At 51.9% G+C, this 16,493-nt stretch overlaps 1 protein-coding gene across 5 annotated transcripts in view; it reads right to left on the bottom strand.

Annotated features, from left to right (window-relative positions):
• Nucleotides 1-2,753: 2,753 nt before the first annotated feature.
• The window catches only part of Axin2 (axin 2), a 30,370-nt gene continuing 16,630 nt past the window's right edge, over nt 2,754-16,493 (bottom strand). For all 5 annotated transcript variants that reach the window (XM_026780655.1, XM_013347639.2, XM_026780656.1 and 2 more), the window contains exons 4-11: nt 13,664-13,766; nt 11,138-11,278; nt 10,494-10,993; nt 10,067-10,261; nt 9,571-9,801; nt 8,785-8,880; nt 7,417-7,584; nt 2,754-4,209 (exon numbers count right to left, since the gene is read on the bottom strand). In XM_026780655.1, the coding sequence (XP_026636456.1) occupies nt 4,083-4,209; nt 7,417-7,584; nt 8,785-8,880; nt 9,571-9,801; nt 10,067-10,261; nt 10,494-10,993; nt 11,138-11,278; nt 13,664-13,766 (1,561 nt within the window). In that variant the 3' untranslated portion in view covers nt 2,754-4,082. The remainder of the gene's footprint in view (nt 4,210-7,416; nt 7,585-8,784; nt 8,881-9,570; nt 9,802-10,066; nt 10,262-10,493; nt 10,994-11,137; nt 11,279-13,663; nt 13,767-16,493) is intronic.

Below are 16,493 nucleotides of genomic sequence, written 5' to 3'. Positions count from 1 at the left end.
GAAGAGTTAAACCACAGAGTGGTAAAAACTCCCCACAAGAGCCACAGACTCACAAAACCGCCAGTGACAGGCACAGAACGCCTCCCTCTGAGTTTGTTGGTCATGGTGGAGAGGTTCAGGGGGGGGCCCAGAACCATACAGGCTGTTGTCACTGCCCTCAGCTGCCTCCCATGACTTGAAGGTAAAACCACATTGCTGAAGACACCACACACTCTGAACACAGGATTTGGAGGAATCCAGCTGGAACTGACCCGAAAGCCTCCACCCTGAAGCTCCCATAATACATGGTGACTCACAGTCTGTAACTCCAGCGCCAGGGGATCCAATGACTCTTCTGCAGGCAAAGGCACACACGTGGTGCCCATACGTGTGTGCCGCCAGGGGATCCAATGACTCTTCTGCAGGCAAAGGCACACACGTGGTGCCCATACGTGTGTGCAGGCAAAACACCCATTCATATAAAAATAATAGAAAAAAAATTAAAAATAAAACTTACTAAAGACAAAGAAAGTTCTCCAAAGACATTTAAAAGAAAAAAGCAATTTTCAACTCTGGAGATTTATCAAGTACTAAAATCGAGATCTCAATGAATGATCTGCATTCTCATGTTTTCTGCTGCAATGTTCACAAGAGCCAGGATGCGGAATTCACCTAAATGCTGGCTGCTGGATGAAGAGCTAAAGAAAATGTGGTATGTATATACAACGGACTACTGCTCAGCCTTGAAAACTGCAATCTGTGTTGTGACATAAATAAACCCCGGTCTACATGCTAAGCAGTTTTAGTCACAGAAGGATAAATACAATTGTATGACTCCACTCAGAAGAATTTAAAATAGGAACTGGAGAGACGGCACCGTGGTTACGAGCACTGTCTGTTCTTCCAGAGGACCTGGGTTCGATTCCCAGCACCCACATGGCAGCTCACAACTGTCTGTGACTCCAGTTCCAGGGGATACAACACCCACAGCAAAACATCAATGCACATAAAATAATAAGTTAAATTTAAAAAGATGTTTTTATGTATTTAAAATAGTCATAGAGGGCTGGAGAGATGGCTCAGCGGTTAAGAGCACTGACTGCTCTTCCCGAGGACCCAGGCTCAGTTCCCAGCATCCACATGGCAGCTCACAACTGTCTGAAAATTCAGTTCCAGGGGATCTGACACCTTCACACCAATGCACATAAAATAAAGTTAAATAAACCATAAAAAAAATTAAAAAAGTCATAGAGCTAGAGAGGTCACAGCTCGGTGGTTAAGAGCATTTGTTGCTCCTACAAAGGGCCCAGGATTGGTACCCAGAGATTTGATGTCTTCTTCTGACCCTTCGGCACCAGACATGCATGCAGTGCACATATGCACATGCAGGCAAAACACACATAACATAAATCCTAAAAATAGTCATAGAGTGCAACATGGCAGTTGATGGTCAGAGAGGAGGGAAAATGATTTATCATCCAGTCAATGTAAATAATTCTGCAGGGAGAAGAATTTCAGGGCTGGGGAGATGGCTCAGTGGGTAAACACTCTTGCTGTACAGCATTTAGACTTGAATTCGGATCCCAGATCCCAGGGAAATAGACAAGCACGGCTGCACATTTGCCTGTAACTCTAATGCTGTGAGAGACAGAGACAGGAGGATCACTGGGACTTACTGTCTTCCGGTCGAGCTCCAAGTTCAGTAAGAGACTATCTCAAGAGAAGCAGAACACCTGACTTCTGGCCTCCACAGGCAGGTACACCTCTGCACATTCAAGTACAAACGTAACACACACACACAGAGTTCTAATTGTACAATATTAGTGTCACTAATGTGGTTGATACTCTTAAAACATGGAGACTGTATTATGTTAATATTCTTAACACAATAAACAATCCTGAGTGATTAATTATTCCAGCTATATCCCTCCATACAAGGGCCAGGCCAGGTACTCACACAGAACGTGCTGGTGCTGGGACTCAAACCTGGCACTTTTTTTGTTTGCTTGTTCCCCCCCCCCTTAAGATCGGATTTCTCTGTGTGACAGCCCTGGTTGTCCTGGAACTCACTTTGTAGACCAGGCTGGCTTCGAACTCACAGAGATCTGCTTGCCTCTGCCTCCCAAGTGCTGGGTTTAAAGGCCACCACTGCCTGGCCTCAAACCTGGGTGGTAAGCCCTCCTTGCCTCTGAATCAAAAGGCTCCAAGATGAAAAAAAACAACCACCCATAAACCTCACCCGTCACCAGACTTCTACAAAGTTCCCCTCATAGGACTTCAAGTGGATGCTCTGTCCATGCCTCAGCCTAGCTTCCTGAGCTGTACACATGAGGCCCACATGACAGAGTGAGCAACTGCTAGCTGATGTCTAAGGTCAGGTCACACACACCATCAAAGGGCAAGCTGCCCTTCATGACTCCTACTGAGGACCCATGGTTTGTTCCCGACACTTGACCCACCTGGAGCGTGGATGATGGCTGTAGATGATCTAAGGCCAGATCCCAGGACAGAAAGGGTGGATGGCATTAGCCTCAAAGCCCACTGGCCTCGACTGGCTATCCCTTGCTACAAACCCACTTCCAGAAGCTTTTCACCCAAGACTGAGAAAACCACTCAGTCAGGTCAGGTAACCATGCTTCATGGCAGGCAGAGCACGGCTTAAGCGAGGGGAAGCCACATCCAGACATTCCTGTGCAATATGGTCCCTGGTCCCACTCCCACCCCGGGGGATCCAATGATGAGGCTGACGTTTTGAAAAATATAAAATTTTAATATAGGCTACATCTCTTAATTACAATAATTATTGTACCAAGTAATTTTCTTTAAATGAACTCTTTATAATGCATAATTTACAGTCTAAGTAGAACAAAATGCCATGACAAAAGTCACTGAGTAACAAGACTTGTAATAAAAAGGCATAAAATATATTTATACATAAACCCCTTTCAAAAACCAAGGGAGAGCTTGAGCCCTGAATATAGGGCGGTGCACGGGGCGGGTCCCCGTGTCTGTACAGGTACTGTACCGATTCCCAAGTAAAACACTAGCCAGTGGGTTAACACTCTGCCCTACACTATACACAGGCCTATAGTACAGTAAGGACGGCGAACAGGACGTGCAGGTTAACTGAACACAAACCCAAGCGCCGAGGGGAAGGTAACAGAGGAGAGGTGCTGCTAGGTGCCCGTTGTCCTTGCACGGTCGGGTGGACAAGGGTGAGGTCCTGATGGCCATGGTCCACAGACTAACCAAAGGGAAAAGCGACTCCCGCTTCCTTAAAAAAAAAGCCAGCCTGAACCACAAGGCCGTGAAGTCAGCAGCCTCAGCCACAGGGATTTCAGGACTCAGAGGGGAAGGTACACAGATGGTCTAACCTCTGGTCCCCAGGGGGTAAGGCTCCCTGCTCTTTCCACTCTGGATGGCCTCTACCCAACATGACATTTCCAAAGCAGTGAGGAATCTGTCACAACCCACCCTCAAGACCTCTGTGACGAGCACAGCAGCATGGCGGGGGTGGGACTGATTTCTGCACGTGGGCACCATTTTTATTTTTTAAGAAGCCTGTCTTCACCTGGAGAAATGCCCTGCAGAGCAGAGTCTGCTCATGAAGAATGGTTAGTGCACTCCCAGCTCGGCTCCTAAGTGTAGACAGCAATCCAAACTTCTCTCTTCCACTTCCATGTTTAAAGCAGCATAAACGGGGGGAGGGGGAAGGAGGGGGATCGACTGTTCAATAAATATCAATAAGGACTCCTGTTTGGGCAAGCTATACACAGTTTTCTCTTAGCCTATGAATTTCAGATCCCTAGGAAGTCATATATTATGTATGGCAGTCTCTCAAACACGGTCAGCCTCTTCAATAGCCCAGAGTGGTCATGTTTTGAATAAATAGTTCGGGTTTTTTCTGATCTCAGTCCCCAGCTTGTGGACACTGAAAAGCAGCCACTGCCCCACCCTTCCTGAAGGCCCAGGGGCCAGTTCTTCCCTCAACTTCGTCTTTTTTAATTGGTTTCATTTTCCTTCAAAATACTCCGTGGCTGTCGTGCAGGGCTGAAACAGGTCTCTGAGCTTCAGGTCCACGGGGCTCACACTGAGGCTGAGGCTCAATCGATCCTCTCCACTTTACCCAGGATCCTGCCTTCGTACATGGGGAGCACCGTCTCGTCGTCCCAGATCTCCTCAAAGACTGCTCCACAGGCAAACTCATCACTGGCTTTTTTGAAGTAATACCTTAAGAGAAGACGGAAAGGCTTGGTGAGACAGCGTGGTCTTGCCAACAGAGAACCAGGCTGGGCATCTGTGCTGACCGGCAAGTACGCCACAAACCGCGGTCCGTACCAGATGAATGAGGGCAGCCCACCTTGCCAGATGGGCCAGGCAGAGGCACTGTGCAGGTGGGAAGGCCAGGCTCTTCCTGCCTTCAGCCTCTAGCCAGAACTGCTGCCACCTGCCCGCCCAACATGGATACTCTCGTTCCCCCCAGCCCTTTCTGAGGGAGGAGAAGGGGAAGAGCAAGCGCCGGGGCTTCATTTGTGATGGTAGGGCAGGGAGATCCTTCAGGGACCCAGGACTCAATCTCAAAAAGTAGAAGGCTGCCTTGCTGTCAGCATCAGTCAGCGGCCATTCACCAAGTCTTTGGCCCAGCATAAGAGGCGAGTCAACCCTAGGACTCACCTGTTCCAAGCTGGGCATGGAACCCTTTTTGTCCCCGGATCCCTCCCTCCGCTTTCCCCACCTGGCTAGGGTCCAACACTAAAGCCTTCCCTCCTCCTGCCTTTATTTAAAGGCTCCTCTTCTTCCTCTCCAACATCCCCCTTCTCAGACTGTCTAACTGTACAGACACAAATGACAGCCTCTCTCGGGTCCTCATACTCTGTACAACCAACCATCCTGGGTCAGGCCTGCCCAAGCCTTGAAGAAGACCCTCAACAACACCTCTTCTTTGTCCCCAGCAACAGAGAACCCCCCTCAAGGGGATTAGGCTTTCCCTGTGAGTTGGCCCTTGCAAATCAGAAAGGCCACTCAGGCAAAAGGTCACCACCCCCTGGAACCATGGAGCCACTAAAACATAAAATTCTGCCTCATGTTTAGGGCTGAGGTACCTTCTCTTGAAAATAAATAAATAAAAGTGACCCCCTCCTCAGTTAATTGTGGCGTTCCCTTGTTAGAGCAGGTGTACTGAATTAAGGGGGCAGGCTAGCTCAAGGAAGCTGGGTCCAGCCAGGGCATTTGTGGCTGAGCTGGCTGTCTAGGGCCACAGCTATTTAAGGGGTGCGACACTGCACAGGAGTCAAAATGCTTAGTGAAGCCTTAGGGGAAAGAAAATAGGGAGGGGAGTCAAGACAGCAAGGGGGAGCCCTTTTCCCAAACAAGAGGGCCTGGACCGCCAATACCTCCGGGCCTCCAGCTCTGACGCTCTAGTAGTTACCACGCTGGCCTTTCATGGCACCTCTGGGCAAACACGCGCTGACCTTTTCCGTAATTACAACCTCTTCCAGCAGGGAGAGAGGCAACATTCCCGAGGCCCCCCCACCCCCACCCCCAGGACTTCAAACACACTGCCTCACCCTCCTTTTTCTCCAAGAACCGGGTTTTCCACAGCACCAGGCTTCATGTGGCAAACTCTGCCTTCTCCCGACATCTGGCACCAATGGCGCCTGGCATGTCTGGAGAGCTGTTTGCTTTCTGATCTCCTGCCATGGTGAGATTACTCAACACGGCCCAGGTCCCAGCTCTACAACCCCAGCCTCACTGGGCTCTCTTTCATCAGGGTGGGGGTTAGGGGTACAAACTGCAATGTAGGGGGTCAAGGCCTTGGTTTGGGGAGGGAGGTGAGGAACTCTCTTGCCCAACCCCCACCTCCAGGAGGACACACCAAGCCCAACGGTGGAGATAAGGAGGGTGGGAGGGCCTTGCCACAGCCTGATCCAATCAGGAAAGAATTTGAGAGGGGATCATTTGTGCAAGTCTCTGCGCATTAAAGGGGAGGCCAGAGCTTCAAAGCCAGGCTTATTAAATGTGCCTTAGGGGGAAAAAAATCAGAGCCAGATGTGGCCGGAGTGGTTGAGTGAGGCCCTTCCCTGTGGGCCCCTTACGCGATGTGCTGTGACACTTTCGCCCCCTGAAGGTCACCTGCGGTTCCCCTCCAAGTCCAGCAGAGTCAAAGCCAAGATCAAAATGAATCCCTGGAGGGGCACACTGGTGTAATTAGCTTCACCTGTGTCTCTGTCAAGATTAAAGGCGGCAGCCAGGCCTGCTCCCCAGACCCTTTGATAACACTGAGAACGATTCCTTCCTCAGGTAGGACGGGGAATAGCCTAGGCTCAACTACACACCTGCCAACCCCAGTACGCTGTCACCTGCAGGGTCTTGGTCCTTCTCCCGGCTAAAGGTCACTGTTGGGACCACCAAAAGAACTCCACGACAGAATGGCTGGTGCAGCCACACAGGATAGGCTCCAGCAGGGAAGGTGGGGGCAACTCAGCATCCTGCCACAGGCTTGCTCATCCGGAGGCCAGGGCCCATCCCGGAAGCTGAGCATCCTTCAGCGCCCCCTCCCCCCACATCTGGGCTCTGGAAGTCCGCATGGGCTGAGCCTCTACACCCAACTAGGACACTCAACTGGGGAGTGAAGAAGGGGGACCTCCCTGAGTGCCTTGTCTGCCTCATTTTGTCCAGGCTTGGTGTCCTGCACCTGGGACACAACACTGCATTCCCTCCAGGGGGAGACCCGGCAGGTCTAGCGCTAAATGAACAGACATGGCCACCTCCTGCCTTTCAGAAGGCTAAGAAATGTTTCTGAGCTGGCCTTCATCACGCTTAGCTCCTGGGTTCCTCTCAAGGACGTGTCAAGGTCAGCGTGGGCCTTGTTAAGGGTTCCTCCACTCTGCCAGGGAGGCAAAGAGGCCAGGCGGCAGTGAGGGGACAGAGAAGCCCAGGGCCAAGCAGGAGACTGGCCAGCCTATTGGCCCTCTTGACTGCCCACAGGCCCAGCTCTTAGTCAAACACGGCTGCTATAGGTGGCCGATCAAACCCAGGGAGCGTGTTCACCAGGCAGAGCAAGGAAGGGGTTGGTGGCTTCCAAAAGCCTGGTGTCTGCTTTTCTGCGCCTCCAACATGGCGGCCCCTGAGTGGCGCTGGGCTCTCCCTAATCACTCCCCACCCCAACAGACAAGGGGGCCTCCAATTTCATGCAGAGCCTCTACCACAGAGCAGAGCCCTGCTTTCTGGTCAAACAAACTGGAACTCCTTGTCCTCCAGAGAAGCAGCCCCTCTGGATGGCTCCCCTATGGCTGCTCTTGTTAGAGTTGAGGGGGAGAGTCAACACAAGGCCCACTCAGTGCTGTTCCCACAGCACTCCCAAAATCTCCCCGAGGCCTACAAAGACTCAGGTGCTCAGGGCAAACTCCAGAGCAGGAAAGGCGGTGGGATCCTTACCTATAATTTCCCTTTTTGCTGAGCTGCTCCTTGAAGTAGCCCAGGGTCAAGGTCTGGGCCTTCAGCACCCTCCTGTACGGGATTTCTTCTCCACAGAAAAAGTAAGTGACAACCAACTCACTGGCCTGGAGCGCGTGGACACTTGCCAGTTTCTTTGGCTCTTTGTGACTGAAAAGACAGGATGCCACAAATTCAGCATTTCAAAGCAGATGCACACTCATAACCATATAGATGGGGTCTACAAAGGATGGGGGGGGCCCTCATATGACAGAGGTAGCAACCTCTAAAGAGACAGGCAGAGCATGAGGGAAGGGGTGGTTGTCCTGACTGGAAATTGATACCGTATCCCTCAAATGCCTTCAAACTGGGGTTCTCTCAGAGGCTAGCACAACAGAGCACTCGACAATAAAGACCAGAGAAGAGACAGTATTGAGGAACTGCCTGCACAAGGCTCATCAGCCAGGGCTCCTCCATGGCCAGAGGGAGCTCAAATGCCTAAGAGGCCTGCCCATCATGGCCACAGAACCACATTCACAGGGGGATAATAGCCCACGGTTTCATATATGCCAGGCTGGCCCCAAGCTTGCTGGGCAGCCAAAGCTGACCTTGAACTTCCGACCTTCCTTCCTGCAGCTCCAGAGAGCTGCAATAGCTGGTGTTTGCTCACCCGGCCTCTGCCTCAGTTTTTGTGGTGCTGAGGAGGAGCTAGCCCAGGGCTTCCTGCTTGCTAGGCAAGCACCCTACCAGTGAGTTACACCCCCAGTTTCACTGTCATTTTAACTGTCCCATTCATTCTGTTTGGAGAGTGGCTATAACAGTCACCAGGGTAGCAGCTGGCAGACTTGAGGCTAGCCAGTTAAAACAAGGAAAAGGTTCAGGAAGGCGGCTTATTCGGGACCTCAAACGTTAGTCACTGCTCAGGATGAAGATGCTAAGAAAATATTACCTAGAACATTCTAGAACTGGTACATTAGGGTTCAAAGTCCAGTCTCCCAAGAATCATGGGCCCAGTCTGGGACAAGGTTTTTATCTTCTCAGAGCAGAGCATGCTCGGGGTGACAGGCACAAAGACTTGTCCAGGTCTGCGAGCTTCCAAGTCCTACAACTTGGGCATCTGGAGTCAACCCTCCTACCCTTCTGACAATGGCTTCAGCACTAGCTTTTGATTCCTGTGAGCCCCGGACACCCTGGGTTGGGGTGCAGCATTTTCACTAGGCAGATTTCCCATGATCCTCGCTGATGGCAACATCTGCTTCTACCAAGGCCACTTCCAACATGGAGTTCCACATACACGTCACTCCAGACAATGATGTGCCCTGAAGTGTAAGCCATTCCAAGCATCCCCGCCATGCCTGAGGGGACACTCACTCTGCGGGAGCCAGGCTTGGGTTAGAGAAGGGTGTGGCTCCTGCCTGACCAGTGCTCAAGTGGTTCCTGTCCCTCTGCTGACTGGCCACACAGCACCTGAGGACAAAGTAGAGTCAAGGATTTAGAGCAGCGGCTCTCAACCTTCCTAACGCCGCGCACTTAAACACAGTTCCTCATGTCATGGTGATCCCCCGACTGTGAAATTCTCTTCGCTGGTACTTCATAACTGTAATTTTGTTACTGTGTTTTCCAATGGTCTTAGGTGACCCCCGTGAAAGGGTTGTTTGACCCTCCAATGGGGTCATGATCTGCAGGTTGAGGACCACTGGCTTAAGAGGTTAGAGATAAACTCACATCCCCATGGCAATGGAGAAGCAGAGAAAACCATGCTGGCCTCCTAAAGAGATGTAGACCCAAGCTAACCTCCATTCCTGTAAAAACCCGACCAAGGCCTTGTGTTCATGAACATTCTGGAAGAACCCACAGGGCCATCTCATTGCCGGCTAAGGGCTCAAGGCTCATGATTCTCCCCTGGTCATGGCTTCTCATATGCTCATCTAACCTGCCTCACATGAAGTAAGGACATTCGTAAGGATTTATACGGAACCATCCCACTTATAGGAGGAATAAGTTGCCTCGAAGACCCTACCCTGCTTGAACTCTGACAAATGAACCGAACCAAAGAGAATGACTTCCAGAGGCTGAAAAGGAGACTTATTCGGCCAGAGACAAGAGGAGTCTCTCCACCCCACAACCCTGCTGAGCGCCTTCCACAGGGCCACTCACCGCTGCTTCTGGGGCTTTGACACCTCTGCCAGCCTGCGGCAGGCTTCCTCCAGCTGCGCCAAAGTGTTGGGTGGGGTTAGGGGAGGCATTGCAGGGTCCTGGGTAAACGGGTGAGCCCGGGCCACTGAGCGGGGGTGTCCGCTGGCCCCCAACAGATGGTGCCGGCTGACTCGCTCGCCTGGGGATGTGCGGGCAGACTCCAATGGGTAGCTCTTTCTTAGGCTTTGGGCACTGAACGGGACATGAAGAGGAGAGAAACTGGGTTAGAAAAACTGGAAAATGTGACTTCAGTAGAAACTTGTCTATTCTGAGAGAGAGAGAAGAAAATAACTCTACCATAACATGAGCAGGGGTCAATGCCAAAACATGACATTTTTGCGGTCCCCTCAGCCCAGTGTCTAATACTAAGATGGCAGTCACATTGGTGTTCCACAGACTGCAGAAATAGCCATCCCCACACAGCCTCCGTGTCAAAGCCCCAGGGCGTGGTGTTTACCTATGGGGCTTGGACTTGCTCTGCCTCTCGCTCTCTAGCATCCACTGCCAGACATCCTGCGATCGGTCTCCTTCCTCCCCAGGGAGCTGAGGGGCCCCAGGTCCGCTGGACATCCCTCCTTCCCTGGCCGGCAGGGCCAGACCCGGTTCTGTGCCTTTCGGATTTCGTTTCGGTAAGGTACTGCCTCTGCTGCTACTGTAGGGAACCAAGAACACAGATCCAGACATCTCATTAAAAGTCCAAGACTCCTGGAGTGTGGCCATCCCGCAAGGGTACAGGGAGGGCAGGATGTCACTTTTTCCATACTTAAACCCAGGCCCAGGCCCCTCTAGGAAGCTTAACTGTGACCCTGGCCCCACCACACACCTGTTCAGGACTCAGGCAGGGAGAAAAGCCCTCCCCTGGGAGACGGGTGCTAGCCACTTACCAAAACTGCTCGCCAGGCAGGGGCTCTGGGGCCTTGGGATGACTCTTGCATTTGGAGTAACAGTAATAATCGGGACCCCCAGGACAAAGGCAGCGTACTCTCTGCGTGGCTTCTGCCTCTATCTCCTCCTTGGTCTTGGGGACAGCATGGTGATGGATGTAGTGGTGGTGAACATGCTTTGTGGTCTGCTTGGTCAGGAAGCTCTTGCCTCCGAGGAGTGGGCAAGCAGCCACAGGGGGCAGCTTACCCCCAATCGGGAGGGGGGAGTGGTACAGCTGACGGTGATGGTGGTGGTGGTCCGGGGAGCGGGAACGGGGGCTATAGCGGCCCACGCCAGGTGACTGGCAGCCAGGGGTCTTGAGGACCCTGGACAGGTGGTCATCCAGGATGGTCTGTGGGTCCTCTTCATAGCTGCCAGAGGGTAGGAAGGCCAAAGGGTGCTGCGCCGGGGCTCCATCCCGTGAGCTCAGTGCTTGTTCAGACCCCTCCTTTTCTTCATCCTGGAAAGAGAGGCCCCAAGGGGGAAGTGAACAAGGAAGCAAACCCTTCCACACCCCGAGTTCATGCACCCACGGGTTGGCACACGCATGCACACATTGCACGCTCATGCACAGGGGTCGGGAGGATGCTGCGGCCGGCCCTACCTCCCGGATCTGCTGCAGCCGCTCCTCTAAGCTGTGGCGGCTCTCCAGCTCCAGTTTCAGCTTCTCCAGCCTGGAGATGAGCTCGGCGGCGAAGGCAGCGGGTTCCACAGGCGCCATCTCCTTGGGCAGACGGTGGGTTCTCTGAGGGTGTGGGAAGGAAGGAAGGAGGCACCATTAGCAGGCCAGGCAGGAGCTGGCCACAGCAGCATGGATGGAGCTTGTGGGGCCCATCCGTGTGCGCTCTCAAGTCCCCGTGTTTGGGTGGAGAGTGGATGGCGAAACAGGCTGCACGGCTCAGGACTTTTATGCGCGGGCTCTGTGGCCTCATGGAGAGCCATGGTCCCCACCAGCATTTGCCTTGGGCAGGAGCAGTTGGTCGCACTCCGAGAGGCCCTGCTTGTTCTCTCTGTAGTACAACCAGCCCATCAGTAGCTACTCTGAAGTAGAAAATCTTCAAAGACTGTTGTCAAACATCAAAAAAAGGCAGCCCTCTGAGATGGGGAGGGGAGAGAAACCAACTCAAGGAATAAAAAGTAGAGTCTAAACAGAAAGGGAGTTGGAAATTAAAAAAAATAAGATTGGAAAAGAGGCAGGGGGGAGGGAGAGGGAGGGAAGTCACCAGCCCCAGATCAGAGAAGAAGTGGTAATTTATTTCCTGGCCGCACACTGCGCACCTTTGAGGTAGTATTGTCTCAACACCACCCTCCCGTCTCCCCCGTTTTCCTCCTCCCCTCCTCCTGCTCTCTTTGTACAGAAAATGAAGAAAGCTGCTGCGGGCTAGTAGCAGAACACTGCTGAGCTTGGCTGCCTGAAGCCGATCTATCAAGGGAAAACGGAACATCTCCAAACCAAGTACGGAATATAAAGAGAGGAGTCGAGAAAGCCTGCCAAGAGCAGCAAATGGGAGAACCCCCACCGCCCGGCTTTCTGTCCTTGCCCTGTCATCTCCCCCCTAACCCCCTCCCCTCCACTTGTTCCTCCTCCTTCCTCCTCCTCCTCTCTCTCTTGCTTTGCCTTTTTTCTTTTGGGGTAGGGAGAGCAGAAAGCCAACTTACTCTCCCTAGCTGAAGAGCCAGCCAGCCTCACCAGGGCAACCACTTAGCTGCAGAAACGTGAGCAGGGGAAGGGAGGGCCCTTGTGGAAGGCTGGCTCCATGAACCTGTGTCCCCAAATCGACTTGCATACCCCAGGACAAAAATCAGCTGATTTATAGGCTTGGGGAAAAGAATTCCCACCCCCACCCCCATTCAAATATCTTTGTCATCTATATTATGTGTAGGGGGGATCACAGAAGTCACTCCCTACAGTAATCTTAATATGCCCATTTTAAGACAAGATGACTGTCGTCTGTGCCAGGAGTTTCTGAGGACAGCAACAATCTGCAGCCCTATTCAGGTAACCTGAAATTCGCAGTCCCATGTGTTAGTTTTCTGAATAGCCTTCAACCGAATGGATGAGCCAGACTCTCGGAAGCTGCCAGGAAGAACGGCGGACCAGACACCTGCTCTACACTGGATGGATGCCCCTGCTTTCTCCCTGTCCCCGGATAGCAGGCTACCGAAGAAAGACCACGGCCTGGGAACTGGCTTATGGGTGCTTGAGCCTAGTGAACCCTGTGCTCGCTGCCTTCAAGGAAGTGTATGAGGGTCCCAGAGCAACCTGTTAGCTTCCTTCATCCTTGAGGGAGGATGCTTCCCCCAGGAAGCCTCACTTCCAGACACCCCACCCCATCAGCACTCGTGAGAGCCCAGCTCTGGAACACGAGAAAGGTTAGGACTGTATAGCTGCCCTCTGGGGACACGAGGTTAGTAAAACAGTCCTGTAAGCAGACACAGACAGACAGTGACTGAGCTGTGCAGGAGGGGCGGAGTCCTAGGGAGGTGACTTTCCTTCTGTGGTGGGCAGGGCAGGAGGACACAACACTGAGCTTCTCCTAGCCTCATCCACTTCAGGTTTGATGAACTATCTGTGTGACAGGGATGGTGCCAGATCCGCACACAGAAACTAACAGATAAAACTGGAGCTGCAGAGAGGGGTCAGAGGTTAAGAGCCCTCGTTGCTCTTTTAGAGGACCCAGGCTTAATTCCCAGCATCTGCATGACAGCTTACAACCATCTGTAACTCCGGTTTCAGAGGATCTAATGCCCTCTTCTGGCCTCTGTGAGTACTGCATTCAAATGGTACATGGACAAGCAGACAAACGCACACACAGGCGCACGCATACACCATTGAGGCTCCCTGCCTTGAGGGGACTTCCAGTTCCACAGGAATGCAGGGAGCCCAACACCCCATCACCTAGTGATATGTGGTTTCTTTTTCAGAGAACTTTCCATTCTTCAATTCAGGAACTATCGAGTGTCCCTCTGTTAATACCACGCCCCCCAGGACCACATAAGTTCTCCACTCCAGTAATCCCTTTCTCTCCCTTTACCCCAGCCCATCTCAGGCAAGCTGGTCTCCACCTCCCAGCTCTCTTCATGAGTCAGGACCTGAGGAAACAGCACTCCCCGTGCCGTCTAGACTCACCGGAAAATGAGGTAGAGACACTTGGCCATTGGCCTTCACACTGCGGTGCATCTCTCTCTGGAGCTGCTTCTTGCTCCCCATGCGATACGGAGGGATTCCATCTCTAAGAGGAAAGACAAAATACACAGACATCACTCACACATGCCTCTGGAGATTCTGCCAACAGGAACAGCCACACGCCTCCGTGGGAAGGAGCCACACATCTTCAGTGCAATCGTGTCCCCACAGGGAAGGGCCTGTCCCAAGACCAAACATCAAATCCTGCCCATTGTCATCAATGGCAACTTGGCTTTCTCTCGGACACAGGGACATCAGCTTGGGAGGAGCTTGTGTCCCCAAGTAGCCTTGGACTTCTTTGGTTCTCTGGCAGCCTGGTATCTAAGTTGGGAGAACGGTGCCAAGGCAAAAGGCTGTCAGGTCATGTTAAGAACCAACCTAAGGGCTCGCTCCCCCCCCCCCTTTGCATAAAGATGCCTGTAAGTTCTAACAGCCAATCATGCCCAACTGTCTTTGGAGGTGCTTTTATAAAGCGCCTTGTGGTGCTCTTCCCTAGTCATCAGAGACTCAAAGACACAGAAGGGACATGGACATTAAGAATAAAGTCCCTCCTAGACACACTATGAACTCATCAAAACATTCAAGCATCTACACCACGCCAGACCGTACCTAGATACCTTCCCTCTGTAAGAGGTCAGTGGAGAGTCGGGACAAAAGGTTCCACTCCTCTTAGGAAGCTGATATCCTAAGAGAGTCTCGGTGTCATATGCAAAATAAGGCCAAAAAAAAAAAAAAACAATGTTCACAAGTGGTAAGCTCCGAAAGGTGGTGATGGTGTAGGCCTTTAATCCCAGCACCCGGGAGGCAGAGGCAAGCGGATCTCCTGGTCTACAAAGGGAGTTCCAGGACAGCCAGGGTCGTTACACAGAGAAACTTTTGTCTCAAAAAAATAAAACAAGGGGCTGGAGAGATGGCTCAGCGGTTAAGAGCACTGCCTGCTCTTCCAAAGGTCCTGAGTTCAATTCCCAGCAACCACATGGTGGTTCACAACCATCTGTAATGAGGTCTGGTGCCCTCTTCTGGCCTGCAGGGACACATAGTGACAGAATATTGTATACATAATAAATAAATAAATAACTTAAAAAAAATAAATAAATAAAACAAAACAACAAAAAAGTATCTGACAAAGTACAAATAAGAGAAGGGAGGAGGTTCACTGGGGAGGAAGAGGCTGAAATTTAAAATTGGTGTGTGGCCAACTGGGTCTGGGTGAGTTTTCCAGGCCCATATCTTTCAAGCTATTTAAAAAAGAAAACATGGGCCAGGTATGGGGGCCCAAGGCTGATCACTGAGTTGCAGGCCTAGAACTACTCTTCAGTGAGACCCTGCCTCAAAAACCTGAACAAACCCAAATTAGCAACTGGAAGGAAGAATAAGGGGCCGAGGCCATTTAAAAACAAAACCAAAAATGAATTTCAGTCTTAGGAGCACAATGGCCAAGGTAAGACTCCCTGCGGATGTCCCTTACAGTGACCACGGGGTAACATGCTTCCCTGATGAGCCGCAGTGTCACTGAGATGCGTTGTCTGTTCCCCTTTCCCTGGTGTTTAGTTACCCCAGGAAGAAGAGACCCTTCATCTCATCAGAACTGTCCGTCTGCATCTAAAGAATGGCCAGGAGTGATAACTGACCATTACTGTTTGCTCCAGAATCTTAACTGTCTGTGGAAGGAGGCTGACCTAGGTCATAGTACAGGGTCCCTGAGGGGATGATGAAGAGTCAGCCAGGACAACGGTCTGACTAACTCCCACTTTGACTAAAGAGCATAGGAGGACTAACTACACTGAGGGGCGCTGGGAGGTGGGGGAGGGGAGATCAGAAGCAGCAGGCACCAGGTTAAGTATCTAACTCACTAAGGGCTTCTCTTGATGGTGAGGAGTATACAGGTTTTACGGCCAGCAAATTAATAAGAAGGTGCCATTGCCCTCACCCTGGAACTGCTGTCTGGACACCAGCAGCGTGAGGACCCTACCCGAGGCCAGCAACTGCAGCCTGAGGCCGCTGGCTCCCACAAAGCAAGTTCAAGTGCTACTTCAGACACCTGACCCATCCATCGGCTTTTGTTCAAAGGAAATGCATTTTATAGAGGGTCAGAAATGGTACCTCAGACTCCCAACCTCAGTCACTACTGATGAACTGCAGAACAGTTCAACTCAGAAGCCTGCCTTCAAGCTCCCAAGTACCCTGATGATTTAAACCTGGGGGCCCATCCCCGAAGCTCCGAAAGGCCATGTGATAAGGACAACTGGGGAAATGTGAGGTCATCTGCTGCCACTGGAACTCGGTGGCTATGGAAGTGCCAGGTGGAGCGGGGCTCACCTTGGGTTAGTGCCCCTGGTCTGTGTAAAAAAAAAACGACAGTCCTCTCCTGACCAACTCTTCTCTTCCTCTGGGGTCGTAATAGTGGGAGGTGGCTACCCACACGGAGCTACCTTTAAGTAACTTATTATCAGGCTTCAAGAGTCCTGGGCAGGGCCAGTGAGAAGGCGCAGTAGGTATGAGAGCTGGGGAGCTGAGTCTGGTCCCCAGAGCTCATATAAAGATAGCAGAGGCTGCACCGCTGACCGTTACAGGTATGCTGTAGCACATAGAACTGGAGCCCTAGGAGAGTACCCCAGACACCCCTTTTCCAGACTCTGCCCTCTGTCTCCACCAGCAGACCTTACTTATCCTTTCCTCTGGGGCAGAAATCAATGGCAGGCGAGACTTTCCTATCTTGTATGCTTTCTCCATATAAGGTAGGAAAGAGGAGAGTAGGAAGTGGGGGGGGGGG

Source organism: Microtus ochrogaster, chromosome 7 (assembly GCF_000317375.1).
Source record: "Microtus ochrogaster isolate Prairie Vole_2 chromosome 7, MicOch1.0, whole genome shotgun sequence".
Classification (NCBI taxonomy): Eukaryota; Metazoa; Chordata; class Mammalia; order Rodentia; family Cricetidae; genus Microtus; species Microtus ochrogaster.
The sequence above is the reverse complement of the archived record's forward strand: the minus strand, read 5'-3'. Positions and strand labels throughout refer to the sequence as shown.